Consider the following 16,725-nt stretch of genomic DNA (forward strand, 5'->3'; position numbering starts at 1 on the left):
AGTCTTTTTTGCCACGTACCATCCAGCTATGGAAATAGCTCCCCTCCACGGTGTTTCCCGAGCGCTATGACATGTCCTTCAAACGAGGCTTGTGAAGAGTATTAAGCAGTAGGCTGCGGCTAGGCTCTGCCCCTGGCATTGCTGAAGACCATGGGCGACGGTAACCACTCACCACCAGGTGGGCCGTATGCTCGTATGCCTACAGGGGCAATAAAGAAAAAAAAATAACAGTATGGCATATCAGAACGCCCTCAAACGGAAAGAGATAGCGGGCATCGTATGACGCGTTAAACCTGTCCCTTCAAGACTACATAACGATCACGGTGGCTGTCACGAGTCAAAACAATTAAGAAGAACAGAGAACTGCAGTCCAAGAGGTGGACTCTTGAAATTGCTACACGGTAGTACGAACACGATATCGGTGTAATAGCAAACCGCACATACTCATAGTGTTTAACGGAGTCTTGTTACCCCAAGCCGATATTACACACATTTCTGAAAATAAATTGAAAACTAGAAGTTAATGCGAAAATAATTTTAAGTTCATCAAGTACCTACATAGAAACCGTAACGATAAAAAAAACCCGACATACAAATGCAACTTGCGGGACTAAACAAGTTGTACAAATGTATTTTTATCTAATTGTAATGGCTACTTCATTTTTTTTTCAATTCTAAAAAGTCATGAAATAGTGACAAGCTTCAACCCTTTATTACCAACAACAACCCTATTTTATCTGTTCGCATACAGATACATAAACGTTGTATGGAGCATATTAATTTACACTCTTCTTTACCCACTGGTTTAAACTATCCTATTACATATGCACAAACACGAAGTAAATAAATACCAAATCACATTTAAAACATTGAAAAACTGCATTATTTTCCGAATCATTTATTACAGGCACGCATTGAGTTACAAAAATATAAACACAATGCTATTTTCTAAAAGGAAATATTTCATCATAAGAAGCTTATTGTTTAATCTTTATGAATCCGACAAGTTCTAAAATAATCATCGTATATATATGTGGAGGTATCAGTGAATGTTTGTAAAGTAGAAGCCGCGTTTAATTAGTTGGTGGTACGAGCAGGACGAATAAATAACAGGATTATCGGTACATCTCAAATGTGAAGCATGTGCTCTTGAAACCTTGCACGCTTTAAGGGATTTGGATTTGTTTACTTATATTAAGGTAGTAAGAGATAATCTAGAGATTTATATAAATAATTTACTCATTACATGTAGGGCGTCTTGTAAGCTACTACAACCCTGCCTATTTCGGTTTGAAACTTGTTATCCGGTTTACTATATAACTGAAACTCAGACCTCATTTCTCAAAAAAAAAAAAAAACGCAGGGGAGAAGAACGAAGACAGGATGAAGAGAACAGAAGACAAAAGAAAGAAGAGTCAGTCCCACCCACAAAATCAAGCCTGCTACTCTCAAACCTGCACCTCATCACCCCTGCCTCAATAGGCAAGGAGATCCAGTCCGTGCAGAGGGGTTTCCCCGAGGCCCGCTCCGCGCCCCCACAAGGGGACGCGGCGACCCGCACGGCATTTCTCAATATGAGTGGCGGCATTCACGTTGCAATATCCATAGGCTCCCACCAGTACTTCGTCCGTCTCGCTCACCCGCTTACACAATTTTTTTTCCCTACCCAATCTAGTAACCTGGAGGGGTTATAGTAGATTAATCGAGCCAGTAGGAGAGCTCACGGAGCTTCCTGGCGAATTTGCTAACACTAACCCTAGTAAGAGCAATGCTTCACAGAATCTATCACCGGAATGGAAACGCAATCCACTTGAAAATTTGAAATCTTGGCAGTGCAATATTTGTTTTGCTTTGGCCGAATTGCATCGCTGCATCATCTCTTCATCTGGGTTCAGAATTCACGAAGATAATTAAATTTTAACGGCAATACATCATAAACCTTCTACTTGGGATTATTATAATTAGGTATGTATAGAAAATGAGGTAAACGGGCTCTTCCAAAAGTTCCATTATGCCGCAATGCATACATACAATCAACGTTTGAAAAACTATATGACCAATAAAACATTTACACCAACAATTTATAACCCAATAATGTAATACGCATAAACAGTATTAAGAGAAGGCGTAACATTAACTATAATTGATGGGATGCGACAACTATAGGTCTGCCTCATTACACATAATATACAATCAAAGTGGACCAACTGTAAATGTACACAGGGCGACATGATAAAATACCGTGTAATGAACACATTAATGAGCGTACTGAAGGTACTTAAGGAGTTGAATTTATAACTGGATACGATTTCATTGCAAGAGTTAAAATTAACTCATTTAAAAGAGTCGGGACAGAATCGTTGCCTTAAGATAACATTTTCGATTTATTGAAGTAGGCGAGGCGATAATTTTTCGAGTATATTGGACAGATTATCTTTACGTTAATTCTCTGTTTAATTGAAAGCGTAAGTCACTGTTGATCGTGATGATTGATGAAAATTATGGTTGCATCATAATGCCCAAGCATGCTAATCGAATCTCACGCTTACATCGAGTCGTATACAGATTGGTCGCTCACACAACTAAGGGCGGCGCGCGGTCGTACTTTGCAAAAACTATTCGTGACCTGATGCAGTTGAATAGATGGTATCCAGGGCGCCAGCAATTCTAACAAAAAGCCATTTTTTATATTTGTGTCCATTAAAATATGCATCTAAGATACTAATGCATCTCTGCCAGCGCAGTAATTACCTTCTTGACGAAGTCAGGTGTTAGGGAACCAAGTCTCTTTCAAAAAAACCTTTTAATTTAGAATTTTTTGCTTGTCATACATAAATTACGTTTCAATTGGCCAGTATAAACGGCAACCACATACATACGTAGGTAGCCCTTATATTTTAATTTTTACAATATTTTTGTAGCTTTCCTATTCCAGATTCGATCCAGTCCGATATTAGGGCAAAGTGATAAAATTATCGCACCTATGCAAAATTTAAAAGTACATAAATGAGAAAGTCACGGTTTTGCTAAAATTACGTTGAAAAAACCCGTAACAAAGATATATAATAAATACATGAAAACGGGATACAGATATACTAAACGCATTGGTGCGTGCCCAACTACGATTTCAAGCACTATACAGCTTCATCCAATATCGCTCCATTACAAAGTCTTTAACTACAGAATTGTTACAGAACGCGCAACATTATATCGCAAACATTCATGTTGTTATACGAATGACCGATTTTAGAATTGTTAGGGTAAACGGCCCCTTTGTAAATAGTTATGTGCACCATAACAATACGTTCTTGGTATTTTGTGTGGAGTTCGCCGACACGTAAACAAACCGACCCGACCCGACCAGAAATACTACGCGAGTTCGTGACGTAGGTACGCACGTGGATTAAAATGGAAATGTCTCCGAGGCCCTTTAGTAAATTTCCTGATACATATTTAAATTTAAAAACGACTAGTTTTACATTATGAGCTAGCTAACAACTGGCCCCAGCTTTTACCTAGGTTAATGGTTAAATGAAAATACATTATATCGTAATTTTTATGACCACTTTTTCCTATAAATGGAAAGCCATAATTCCATGTTTCTTCGTTTAAAAGTAACGAGCGTTCGAAATAAACTTTTAACCCTTGATTCTCTCATCTCGTCTCTTAAGGGTGATATTTTGAAAAAGACTGACAAGTCTACATTTATTTTTAAACAGAAGCAAGTGTATGATATTATGTGCATATTGAATCGAAATGTGGATATCATTACTGTGTATCGTGGAGCAGAAGTTTAAAGATGCTTGATAGCATAAAGCTTCTTTTTCAAATTGCCTTAATCCGGCTAAAAACCTAAGAGTGACAAATAACGTTATTGAGTTAAGACATAGTTATAATTTGTCACAATAACAATTTTAATATTAAAAAGATTTAATACTAAAAGATACGATTGTCCGGGCAAATAAAAATATATAGCCAGTTTCCCTCTGGGTGAGGTAAGGGTTCTAATGACATACTGATAAGTCTGTTCAAGAATTTAAAAGTTAGGGTGAAATATAGAAACGCAATTTGTTTTGTGTGACCTAGAACAGGTAAGACAAAAGTTAAGGATCATGGACAGCAGCATTCCCTGAGTATCATATCGTAAGCCCACACGGGTAGGTACCACCATCCTGTCTATATTACAGCAGTCACTTTGCAATGTCTACGGATTCCGGTAGCCTCTTTACACCATTTAGATCGTGGGCTCTTTCATCTATATACTCAATAAAAAAACTCACATACATGATCCCCTGAAAACATCATTTATTAGAAACAACATCACCATTGAGAGCGACTGGTGCATAGCGTGGTCAAAACTGTCTGTAACCATATTAAAAGTTCAGTTTACAGGCACAAACATAAAAAAGATAAGAATTAAAAACCGTTTTTATGTATATGAGTACATAGCATTACGTTTTCGAAACGAAGAGAGGAGAGAATCGATTTTGTACGTGACCACATTACGGTCACTTTCCGATCCGACGCGGTGTAAGGACATTAAATTTTACAATGTTTTACCGAGACGGTCTCACAAAATTGCCTGTACACCTTTTTCACTGACACGCGAAAGGGCCACAGAAGATGGTCATGATTTCTCGTTGTCTAATCTAAAATTATTGGTGGTGGAAAAATCCTCGCCGGAATGCGACCACTGATTCATGCCTTCGGTACCAAAAGCAGAGCAGGCCTGGACGAGTTGGCGACCGCCATGTTTAATTCTGCGATTTGTAGAGTGCTACTCTACGAAAACTTCAATCTCTCGTCTTGGGAATTGATTATCGCATTATGATTTTGCCTACACTCCGGCAATCGCGATGCACAGTGAATTCGTATGCTAATAAAATAAAATTCATTTTAGATTGGGAATGTTCCATACATGAAAGAAAGGTTTAACTTTCAACCATGCCTTAAAGTTCAACAGCCAGATTTAATCTAGTACTAGGAAATCCTAAGCAACAAGATTAATCAACGGCAAGTCAAAATCGATTAACAGGCTACGACTTTTTACACAATCTGAATAGTTTTATCATCATCATTACAGGAAGATTCAAAGCGAACGTTACAAGCGATTGTAACGAGCGTCGTGCACGAACGATCATAAGGTATAAAATAATACAATGGACGTTCGAAGCTACAATGGGCGCATTAAGTTTGAAGGGCATTGGATCAGCCCTATTGTCGCGAGGTGTCGGCCGACGGAGCGCGTAGTGAAAAAAAATAAAGAAACGCACTAAGGTAAGAACTGTAGGGCTGCCGAAGTATCGTTTATTATTTTACTAGCGACCCGCCATCACTTCGCTTCGGGAATTGTAATTTATTATTGATTTCTCCACTATTTAATGGATGTTATTATACATATAAACCTTCCTCTTCAATCACTCTATCTATTAAAAAAAACCGCACCAAAATCCGTTGCGTAGTTTTAATGATTTAAGCATACATAGGGACAGACAGATATAGGGATAGAGAAAGCGAATTTGTTTTATACTATGTAGTGATTACAGGCATAAACAGGCAGATCATCTGCTCGTAAAGTATTGCGTAAAGCAATTGCACTCCACATCACTGCTCCTCTTCATTTAAAAATGCATTAGTATACGATTACTCTTCCCTTATAAATTTTGTAAAGATCTACTTATCGTAAAAGAGATGGAGACAAAACAATGATGAACAAAACAAATAAAATTCAAATTCAAACGATATAAAAACGTTACATATGATAAGAGTATTCGAAATATTAAAATATTCGTTAATTTTATTATAATATTTTTAGAATGACCAGATTCGTTGTGATCTTTGACATAGCATCCTATAAATTCTGTATGAATCACTCATTAAAAAGAGCTTTTTTATTTTATAACTATGCATAATAAAATACCAATATTTTAGTAATATAAATGCGAATGTGAGTTTTGTTTGTTTGTTTGTTACGCTTTGATGACACCATCGATTTAATTAATTTTGTGTAAACGTTGTTCTTATTCAGGAAACCTCCAGTTCAGTAAATCTATCATTAACTGGATTATTTGGAGAATCAAAACTAAATCGTATAGTCATTTCATTTTAGTCTATAACTAAACACTCCAATCTGCTATTCAACATTTGGTAGTAATGTAGTGAAATAAGTTTTGACGAAGCACGGTCTGGGTTACGCGGTTACCCCATATGGACACAACTTTAGAGACATGAGGTCTTTAAGTCTTAATTATTAATCAATTATCGTAAAATTCAAACTAGAACAAGAGTATTTCGTAGGAGATTTAGGCAATAAGACAACCGATCCGCATGAGGTCATCATTAATTAGTGAGGTCTGCTAAGATAGCATTGGATCGTAGGATGGCTACCATTTTGTTAACATCGCCAATTCAAGACGCACGGCCGACCCGTAATGGATACATTTACGTAATCATCAGTAATTTATATCTTTATTAATATTTAGTAATATCTAACCACCAAAATTTCTTCCGTAGATTTCTATTATTAATTAAGACAATATAATATCAAATTAAAGTTGATTAAACAATAAAAATATAAATTCAACAGGCATAAATAATTACGAAGAATAATTACTAATAAACGACATCCGACTTGCGTGTTTAACTTTAATATCTCACAAAAAAATATATAATTAATAACTAACGTAAATGAAAGAGTAAGAGCTGTAATCTTGTGAGCAATTACGATGACAAGCAGTGCCGGAACAACAGATACGATCGAAAACTATGAAGATGTCTATATCTAGGCATCAGATCTTTTATCTAATTTTCAATATCCAAGACCCATGTAATATAAAAGACGTGCTTTGCTTTGAAATTTTACGAACACGGAACTCGAGATTTTAGGTAGTTGTAATGTGAAACTAAAGCTCATGTTGAAAAGTCACCTAGTTAGTTTCTGGAGGTCTCATATGGCATCAATTGCTTCTTGGAAAATTTACAACTGACCCGAACTATATTGGCATTACACATACCTACTTGAAAGCTCTCGTATTTGTTTTTATATCAAAGTTTTATCGTCTAAGCTTGCTAAAACCAGCTTAACGACAATCGTCGGGTTATTGAATTGAAGACACAGCCATTGTCGCCATATCTCCTGTAAGCAGCAAAACTTTTTCTTACCTAATTTTTGCCTAACTTCGTATACCTCATTACTGGGTAACGTGGTTGCCCCTGATTACATTATCTCCTTAGGGTATTTACGTCACCTATAAGGAGCCTCGGCGTCAACTAAATATATTATACGTTTCCTTTCCTGACTTCCCAAAAAAATTTGAATGAGCCTTCTGTTCTCACAGAAGAGTGTGAAGAGGGTTGTTGTAGTCCTAGTCCTAGGGTACCCCACTGGTACATAGGGCCCTCACAAGTTGTCTCCACTTTAGAAGAGGAAGAAGAGAAGAAGTGAAGAGGGTAGTAATACTTATCAATCGACTGTGCTTACAATTTTCGCTAGATCTTCTCCGTGGGTCAGGATTCCAATCCGGTGGTAGATTCTGCTAAGCACTGCTTTTACTGGGGCCATTCTTATTCTTCTTTACCCCCCTCGACCGGGTATCCGTAAATGGATTCCCCAGCGTTTCTTAGCACATTCTTGCAGGATCAGCTTATCTACCAGTCACAGCGTAGCTGGAATAGTCCTTTAGGCTACCGCTACTATTAGCGAATACGTAGAGGAAAAAAAAATACAATTTCTAAAGTATTTTATATTATATTTTATTACAATAAGCGTTTAACATTTATAGTATAGAGTAAATTTACTATATTAAATACCTCCGGTACAGCCCTAACGAATATTATTACAAAATGACCCATCTCAATGTCGGGAGGTTTCTCGGAACGCAGTCGAAATTATTTGTAACTTAAACGCCGCCTTCGAGTATTATAAAAGGCTTATTTCTGACACCTCGGATGAAACATGGCGCGTAACGAATCCGTACACAGAATAATATCCGTTTCGAATAATTTTATTGTTGTCGCGATCACGCAATACGATACCAAACTTAGGTACAGGGTATTTTTATTAGTTTTGAGATAGAATTACCCTGCATACAAGTAAATTACAGTACTAAAAACTATGACTCAAATAAAAAAATTATTCCCTCCTTGTAGTCAAACAAACGGCCCACCTGATGGTGAGTGGGAACCGTCGCCCGTGAACTTGAGCAATGCCAGGAGCAGAGCCAAGCCGCTACCTACAGTTGAGTACTTTCCAGAAGCTTCGTTTGAAGAAGGACATGTCATAGCGCTCGAGAAATCCCGCGGAGGGGAGCTTATTCCAAAGCCGGATGGTACGTGGCAAAAAAGATGTCTGGAAACGCAAGATGGAGTTTACGCTACTCAATATTACTTTGCTGCCATCTTACGCAGTTAGGCGTATTGATCAGGATGGTATGAGATAAGACTATTTCGCCTACTTATTCTTAATTTGGGTTTTCTTGTCCAACTCTCCCCCGAATTCTTTAGTACTGGTCGTCGTCGAATTGTCACCAGCTTCCTGTCTCTTTCTATCACGAATGCGTTCCGATTTGAGGAGTGAGACGGTTTACAACGCCGTAGTAGATTAGTATTTCAAGATGGATATTCACGTTGTAGTATTGTATCTTTATGGGCTGCAGTAATATGAATTGTGGCCCTAAACGCGGCCATCACATTCTCTTCATGATAAAGACGGGCATAATAGCTCAGCTAGTCTTCAGAATCATTTTTTTATTAGTGGTAAGGGAATTTGTTAATCCGCACGCATCTGTACCAAGATATAAATCTAACTTTTTCAATTGGATTGCGAATAGTTGTTGTACCAATTAAGTTGAGAATTCATAAGCAAATCTCAAGGTATTCGCATTGAGGTGCCTACCTTAATACGAATACCGCTCCTATATAGTAGTATGGTAAATATGCATGATGCATGACCACGACCACTCCGTCGTCAAGAGTGTACAACTAGGAAGAAGAAGAATGGTATGGTGATTAAGATCAGGGAGACCATAAATAAATCTTAACGCCGCCTAATATTAACACAAAGTGTGAATGAATATGTTAATTATAGTAATAGAATCAAATTTATGTTATTCTATACGTGAAACTGAAGATTTATCAACAACACGAAAATTCTCAATAGGACCTAATCTATGTACTACTAATTCTTATTTCGTAATGTCGTTACAAACGAATCTCTGTTGACCTAAGTTCATCCAATCAGGGGGGTATTTATGTAAATATTACAAGTCTAATCAAAGCGGGATTTACATAAGAAATTCGAATCTGTTTCATATTATGCGTGTTTCCGAATGGGCATACTTCGGAACGCGCTTACGAACCCATATAGAGACCAAAGTTCAAGTTTTTACTCAAAATTAGAATTTTTACTACAAATTAAAACGTGTGTAAAGCGTTTTACGAATGTGCTTGGCTCGTTTACGAGAATTACAAAACTGGACTAATTTTACTTTGATGGACCTTAAGATGAGCGTGCAATCCTAAGCGCATTCCTCTTTAAAATAAATAACATCTACATATTAATACGTGAAGCGAAAACTTTGTATCCCTTTTTACGAAAATTGCGCGGACGGAGGAGTATGAAATTTTCCACACTTATAGAGGATATAGAGAAGGAGTGCACAATGCTAATATTTTTTTAAAATAATGCATAAAAGATGCATTAAATCAATAAAGAAAACATTACACACACTACATACCATGTATTTGACGCACACACGCATACATACTATTTATTGTCAAACTTTTGTTCTTGACGTCTGTTGTCAAACTGAGATTAAATATTGTTTGTCTTTGTTAATATTTTTTATTGTGTAGTCTTGGCGAAATTTGTGATTATAGAAATGTACAAACTTACAATTCCAATTAATTATAGTCGAATTTCGACTACTGCGGGACCTCTTCTTCTTCTCAGTCGTATGCACTCTTGGCAGAGTGGTCGTGGTCATCACTTCGGTTGGTGGTGCGCTTCACCACCAACCGAATAGGGACCTCTAGCAATACTAAAATTACTACTAAAAAAAATATGTAAATATGAATGACGAAAATTGTAAAAAACGTATAAATTTGCGTATCTATTAGTATCTCCTGCCCGTTTCTGTCGCAAAGTACCTAATCTTGTGGTCCGGTTTGACGGGGGTTGTGAAAGCGGTTATACATTCTGCCTTCGACCTCATGTGGCATGGTGGCTGGCAGTTTTTTTTTTGCCTATCTTAGTCACGAGGGCCAGACAACCAACAAGGTGGACCGATGACTTGGTCAATGTGGTTAGTAGGGGTTGAATGCGAAAGGCAAGAGACCGAAGAGAATGGGGTGCATTCGAAGAGACCTACATTCAGCATTGGGTGTATACGGGTTGAAAAAGAGAGTCACGAGGGGCTATTCTGGATACACATTGACCGGTGAACTAGCTCACAGTGCTCAGCCTGTAAAAATTTGCTAACATCTGCCCTAACAAGAGTAGTGCTTTGCTTACTCTACTGCTGGATCGAAATCACGACCTACTCAGAAGATCCGACGAGTAGCTCAACGCTATGGCGGTATTCACGTTCTGGTCTCGATGGGTTTGTTGAAATAGGACAGCAATGGTCAATTTAAACAGAATCTGGGGACTCTAACGTTGTTGGGAGTGGAATGAAGGTTTAATTTTCTTCGTGAACTATAAAATATTTAAATTTGATTAGATTTTTTACTGTTTACAATCTTACTAGTAGTGACAAAGGTAGAAGATCTGACGCAAATCCAAACTTCGTATATATGCCGTTTTGTGAAGACAAATCTTGTTGATGAAGAATTATATTAGTTTTCGCATATGCATTTTGTAATGAGTTCCTAGACCATTTTACCAAGTTTTATGACATACGTTTTGCAACTAGAGTAAGCAGTCCTGGCTGCGCCCTTGGCATTGCCAATGTTCACGGCGCCTGTAGCGACATCTATCGTTAGAAATGCGAACTCGTTGAGAGATAATGTTAAAAGCTATTTAATCTCTGTTAATGAATTTTGTGTTTAAACAGTTTATTGAATGAGAAAGAAGTAGATACTACGGTAGTATCTTAGTACAATTACAAGGTTTATTATGTCGCCCACCATGTTTTACGGTAAAAAATATCAACCTGACCCAGGTTTGTAGTTTTGACAAAGTTTAGACTCCTATATATTCTACGGTTTCTGCTACTGTAAATACCCGAAAACTCTTAATGTTATGAAAACAGATTTTATAGATTGATCTCTTCTCAACATCTGTAAACTATTATTTAGAAGCTGACATTGTTTCAAAAAGTTACACATTAGTTAGCAAGCATATGATAAACACTAAAAAAACTATCGTTATACTCACCCATTTTTCGTTGATTTAGACTTAAAACACAATTTACTCAGTTTCAACACTGAAAACAACACCACAACATTGCACTCAAGCAGACATTTTGGTTTTATTTTTTAATTATTAAATGCCTTGGATTCTAGTCTTTTAGCCAATGCTTCTTAATTTACTACATCGCATACATTTTAAAAGTGAATTAATTAAATAGAAATAACTGAAATTAATTGAAATTTCTGGAATTTCTGCGAGTCGTAAATATAGTTAAAACTACATCGACTCCATCTCGCGTCCTTTTTACTGTGGTTATGTTGTTTAAATATTTTATCCGCAAAATTACTGCTTAATATTTTAAGTTTACTATTTTAAAGTGGCCGATATCTGTGCAATTTTAATTATGAAATTAATTAAATGATGTCAATTACAATAGGAACGAAAAAAATCCAAAAATGTATATACAAAAATTTAATTACTCTGTGTGAAATAAAGTGAATTTCTACATAATTTACGAATATTCTTGAAGATAGAATATGAAGGAAAAACTAATTGTTTTAAAGAATTAAGAAATTATTACCCATTCCGCGTACTTACTCATCGCACTGCTGATTTGGTAGATTTGTGGTCTGTGGAAAAAATCCAGTGTTGCCATACTGCTATTTGTTATTCTTTCCTTGTCACCAGCTGTCAAAAAGGTTGGGATATTGTGTGTTTGTGAATATTATATTGAAATCTAATGTAATCTTACAAGAAATTTGGAAAACAAAAGCAACTACCAGTGATTTGAGTGGTGTAATACTCTTTACATATATTTTATTTCATATTTCAGCTTGAAAATGGTGCAGCGGCTTACATTCAGGCGACGACTGTCGTACAACACAAAATCAAATCAAAGAAGAATGTAAGTTTCTTCGTCACTATTTACAGCCTTATTATCTTAAATTGTTTTTTAAATGTCCTATAACGAAGAAGTTTTGTACAGTTTAAAATTGAATTAAACATTTATGAGACATTTCTAGGTTAAGTGGCTTTTCCTTTTATTGTGGTTATGTCTTGCCTCTTTTAAACTACATTTTCCAGTTGAATATACTTTATCATACCGCTTAATAAAATTTATGAGTTGAAACAGTAAAATTGTTTAAGTTGAGTTGATATCTTCTATTTTCACAAAGTGCTTTTTGAATATACTTGCTTTCAATCATCAATAATAATAATAATAAACTAAGAAACTGAAACAAATTTGATGAGACTGCTTTATTATCTGCTATTATGATTTGTCAATGTTATACATTTGGAATAGAAAGCACTTAAAGTTGAAAAACTCCAACACACTGATAGAGTACATTAAGTTAACCTTATATTAATATTTGAGACCTATCATAAGAGAAGCAATAAACTACACTGGTATCCAAAGTAGTAAATATTATGTAAATTTGTTGAATACTCACAATAAATTTCAACACCATACATCATTATGATACATGAAGATGGTATCAACTGAAAACAACCGATACATAGAGAGAAGATGCATGTGACTAGGAGATGTATGGAAATGGTAATGCAAGGTAGAGGAGAAGTGGTTGACTGAAGAAGACGTAGATGGAGTGTGTGAATTAAGATATGAGAAAGAGAGAGAGGAGTGAATGTTGAGATGGCGGCTTATAGAAGAGAATGGAAGAGAAAAATTAGCTGTGCCGACTCCACTTAGTGGGATAAGGTGGAAAAAGAAGAAGATTGCATATTGTATATGAGCTCAACGCTCTCTGGTCATTACTGTAGCCCATAGAGATTAACAATATAAATGCTGTCACCCTTTGGACATGAGTTCTAAATCCCAATTCTATAGTACAGCATTAACAGACAGCGTGGTGGTACCTACCTGAGCAGTCCTGTAGGATGATAGGAATCAGCAGTCATAAAGTACACAAAAACAATAACATTCGGCAGTATTATCATTATCATATAATCAGGGGACTGTTGCATTGAAGCCTAATTAATAATATCGAGGGGTGAAAGGCTATTTGGGTTAATTGACATTTTTGCAACTTTACAGGAGAGCCATTTTAAGAGCCATCTCCAGTTAAGTATGGTTTGAAATGCTTAGTGTTTTGCCTTGCAATGAAAAGTATTATAACAAGGCATAGTACAATACATAGTTTTCCAAGCAAAAATCCTGTAATGAACTATTTGGTATTTTTTTAATGAGCAGTGGACCAAAGAAGCTTATCGAAAGAATTATCTCTTTGAATGAATTATACCATTGACCTAATAATGACCATTTTACAAAGTATACAGAAATACCGGGGCTTAGTCACACAGGAAAATAGCAACTAAACCTAAAATATCCATTGAACAAGCTCATTTTTTTTATAAATCTACAAAATTTTTTTCTTGTGAAATATTTCATTATAAAACTATTTTTCTCCACTATTCTCTTAAAAGAATACACTCATGTATTATAATATATCTTAACAAAATCTTATGCACCTACAAGATCATACAGTAATAACAAAACACTATAAGAATACAATCAGTTGTTACTTTTTTGTCAAAATTAGCCACCAAATATTTAAATATTTAATTAGACATCATACTTTTTTTAGTAGAGTCAGGTGGTTTTATAAAGAATGAAATCATTTAAATAAAAAGTGGACTTAATTTCCATTAAATAGTTTATGTTATGTTTTTTAAAATTTGTAAAATTCATGGTACTAAACATTTTTCTGATTTTTGAGCCAATGAATTTTTTCGGATAGGCAGAAACCACCATTGCTTCCGTCAACAAATTAATGCTAATTAATTATTGTAATAATTGCAGAATATCCCTAAAAAATAATTTAACTTTTATTAAAATTTCAGAGTAAGGACACCGGGTGGCCGCTTGGTTTATCAGTATGTAAAAAAGCCCAAGAAGATCCCAAGGTGTGGTCAGTGCAAGAGCAAACTCCGTGGTATCCAGCCAGCTAGACCTGCTGAACGTTCCCGTCTTTGCTACCGTAAGAAAACAGTGAAACGTGTTTATGGTGGTGTCCTCTGCCATAAATGCGTCAAGCAACGCATTGTCAGAGCCTTCCTCATTGAAGAACAAAAAATTGTGAAGGTCCTCAAGGCACAACAGGCGAGCACTAAGTCGGCAAAGAAGGCTACAAAGTGAATTTTAGGGCTTAAATTTAAATAAAAACCTTAAAAAATCTATATTGTATTTCTTAATAATCAACTACTGGACCAGCTTTTCAGTACAGATTTTCCTTAATTATGAATAGTATTGAAAACCAGTGACTGTCTTAAATATTAAATATAGCATATTTTTATAAATGCTATATTTAATTGCAGTTATGGCCCCTATGGTCAGTTTAGTCTGTTTAGTTGTTAGGCAGGTGTACTTATCTACCTACCTGATATGCGTATGGATTAAAACTCCTCGCAACCAAATCTTCCATTAAAAGAATTAACTTTTAATATCTTTAATCATTTAAAAAGCTTTCTGTACATTAAAATATACATTTACTTTCGTTACATTCGTTGAACATTCGCAATCAACAAAGTTAAATTGGTAATCTCTAAAATCGCTAACTTATTAATTTTAAATATGTAACTCCTTACCTACTTTTCAAACTTTTAAAAAGTGAACGTAAGTATTTAAGTACGCATGTAAAAAGTACTACTTCTTTAGCGTAACAGCTTTAAAAACTGGTTATCAACTAAATTAATAATGTTGCTTTTTTACGGTCGGTGTGTTCATCATGATCATAGTCTTACTCTTGGTAGAGAAGTCGTGGTCGTGTGGAATCTTTTTTTAATAAAGCCTTGACAGCTGTTCTCCATAGTTCGCGAACTGAGACTTTGCGCACGTACTTTTTTTTTTATTGCTTAGATGGGTAGTCGAGCTCACAGCCCACCTCATGTTAAGTGGTTACTGAAGGCCATAGACACATCTATAACGTAAAAGGCCACCTTGAGATATAAGTTCTAAGGTCTCAGTCATAGGTCTAATATATTATAGTTCCAAGGTTTTTTTGAGAGGCTATATCAGCGTAACCTTAACTAGTAGGTGAACTCACGGGCCTCAAACTTGACGACGTTGCTAAGACGAACCCTAGCAAGAGCCGTGCTTCGCAGAATCTACCACCGGATCGGAAACGCGACCCACTGAGAAGATCCGGCGAGAAACTCAGTGGGCTGTGTCTGAGGGTTAATTTATCGTCGAGCCCTTCGTCGCAAGCGTCGGGTTCGACGAGAACGATAACGGGTGGTTGAAGTACCTAAAAGCACAGTAGATCGGATCCGAAATGACGTGTTTGGGGCGACGTCGACTGCTTTCCATTCTGTCCGCAGGACCGGGAATGTAGTTACCGGCGGCCACGATGAGAGGGTTCTCGTGTCGTGCCGCTTTATCGAAGTGGGTTACAATGGCTGCCCCATCCGTCAAACTGAAACGCATTACTGCTTCACGGCAGAAATGGGCGGAGTGGTGGTACCTACTCGTGCGGACTCATAAGAGGTCCTACCACCAGTAAAGTGTGGTTTTGGTAAGGATTTTAAGGATTTTTTCGGTGTGTTCACGAATGATAAACATTTTACTTTGACATTTTCATTTAAATGGGCCAAAAGAAGTAGAACTCCAGAAAAAAAAACTATATTGCATTTTATACAAATTACACTTTACATAATTTTCAAATAGTAAGTAACAAACAATTAAAATGTTACTATGTTGACTATAAGCTGTTGGCTCTGAGGCCTTTCCAGTTTCAGTAAGACAGATGGGCGAGCACGGGCTTAGCCAGAATGGACGGGGCCTACTAACAGCTGCCATGGTGCCTCGGAAAGAGATCTAAGAGCTCAAGAGCAGCTACTTTGGGAATCACAACCCGCTGTGAAAATTCGGCGAGAAACTCAGACGAATTCAACGACTTGGGTTAAATATCTTGATAACGGGCAATAAATTTCCCAAACAAAAATCTGTGGCCTTAGTTTGCTCATAGTCTGTTTCAGGTCTGGTTTGAAGCATAAGTAGGTACACTTAATTAAGGCCGTTTTCCAATTACAGCACAAGAGCGCATTATGCTCAACTAGCTTCAGCATAATTCGGCATTGTGCGCATTATGCTCTGTAATTGGAAAACTACCATTAAGTAATGGTTAATTTACAGTCGCATTATGTTCTGTAATTGGAAAACTACCATTAAGTAATGGTTAATTACAGAGCATAATGCGACTCAGTGACGCACAATGCCGAAATATGCTGAAGCTTAGTTGAGCATTATGCCGCATAATGCGCTCTTGTGCTGTAATTGGAAAACGGCCTTAGTGTTTCACATATGAAGTGTAATGTAATAGGTATCTATGTTGTAGTGTTTAATCTATGGTCTGCCT

The 16,725-nt window shown here is 36.5% G+C and overlaps 2 protein-coding genes across 2 annotated transcripts in view; one reads left to right on the plus strand and one right to left on the minus strand.

Annotated features, from left to right (window-relative positions):
- tkv (serine/threonine receptor kinase thickveins) overlaps positions 1-11,485 on the minus strand; it is a 109,119-nt gene extending 97,634 nt beyond the window's left edge. Inside the window, exon 1 of the mRNA XM_028184531.2 lies at positions 11,375-11,485. Within this exon, the coding sequence (XP_028040332.2) occupies positions 11,375-11,378 (4 nt within the window). The 5' untranslated portion in view covers positions 11,379-11,485. The remainder of the gene's footprint in view (positions 1-11,374) is intronic.
- Positions 11,486-11,965: 480 nt separating this feature from the next.
- On the plus strand, positions 11,966-14,548 carry RpL34 (ribosomal protein L34). Its single transcript, XM_028184855.2, has 3 exons — positions 11,966-12,048; positions 12,183-12,254; positions 14,213-14,548. Exons 2-3 carry the CDS (start codon positions 12,190-12,192, stop codon positions 14,505-14,507), a joined length of 360 nt encoding a protein of 119 aa, XP_028040656.1. The 5' UTR covers positions 11,966-12,048; positions 12,183-12,189; the 3' UTR covers positions 14,508-14,548.
- Positions 14,549-16,725: the final 2,177 nt, after the last annotated feature.

This window comes from Bombyx mandarina, chromosome 03 (assembly GCF_030267445.1).
Source record: "Bombyx mandarina strain Sakado chromosome 03, ASM3026744v2".
NCBI classification, from domain to species: domain Eukaryota; kingdom Metazoa; phylum Arthropoda; class Insecta; order Lepidoptera; family Bombycidae; genus Bombyx; species Bombyx mandarina.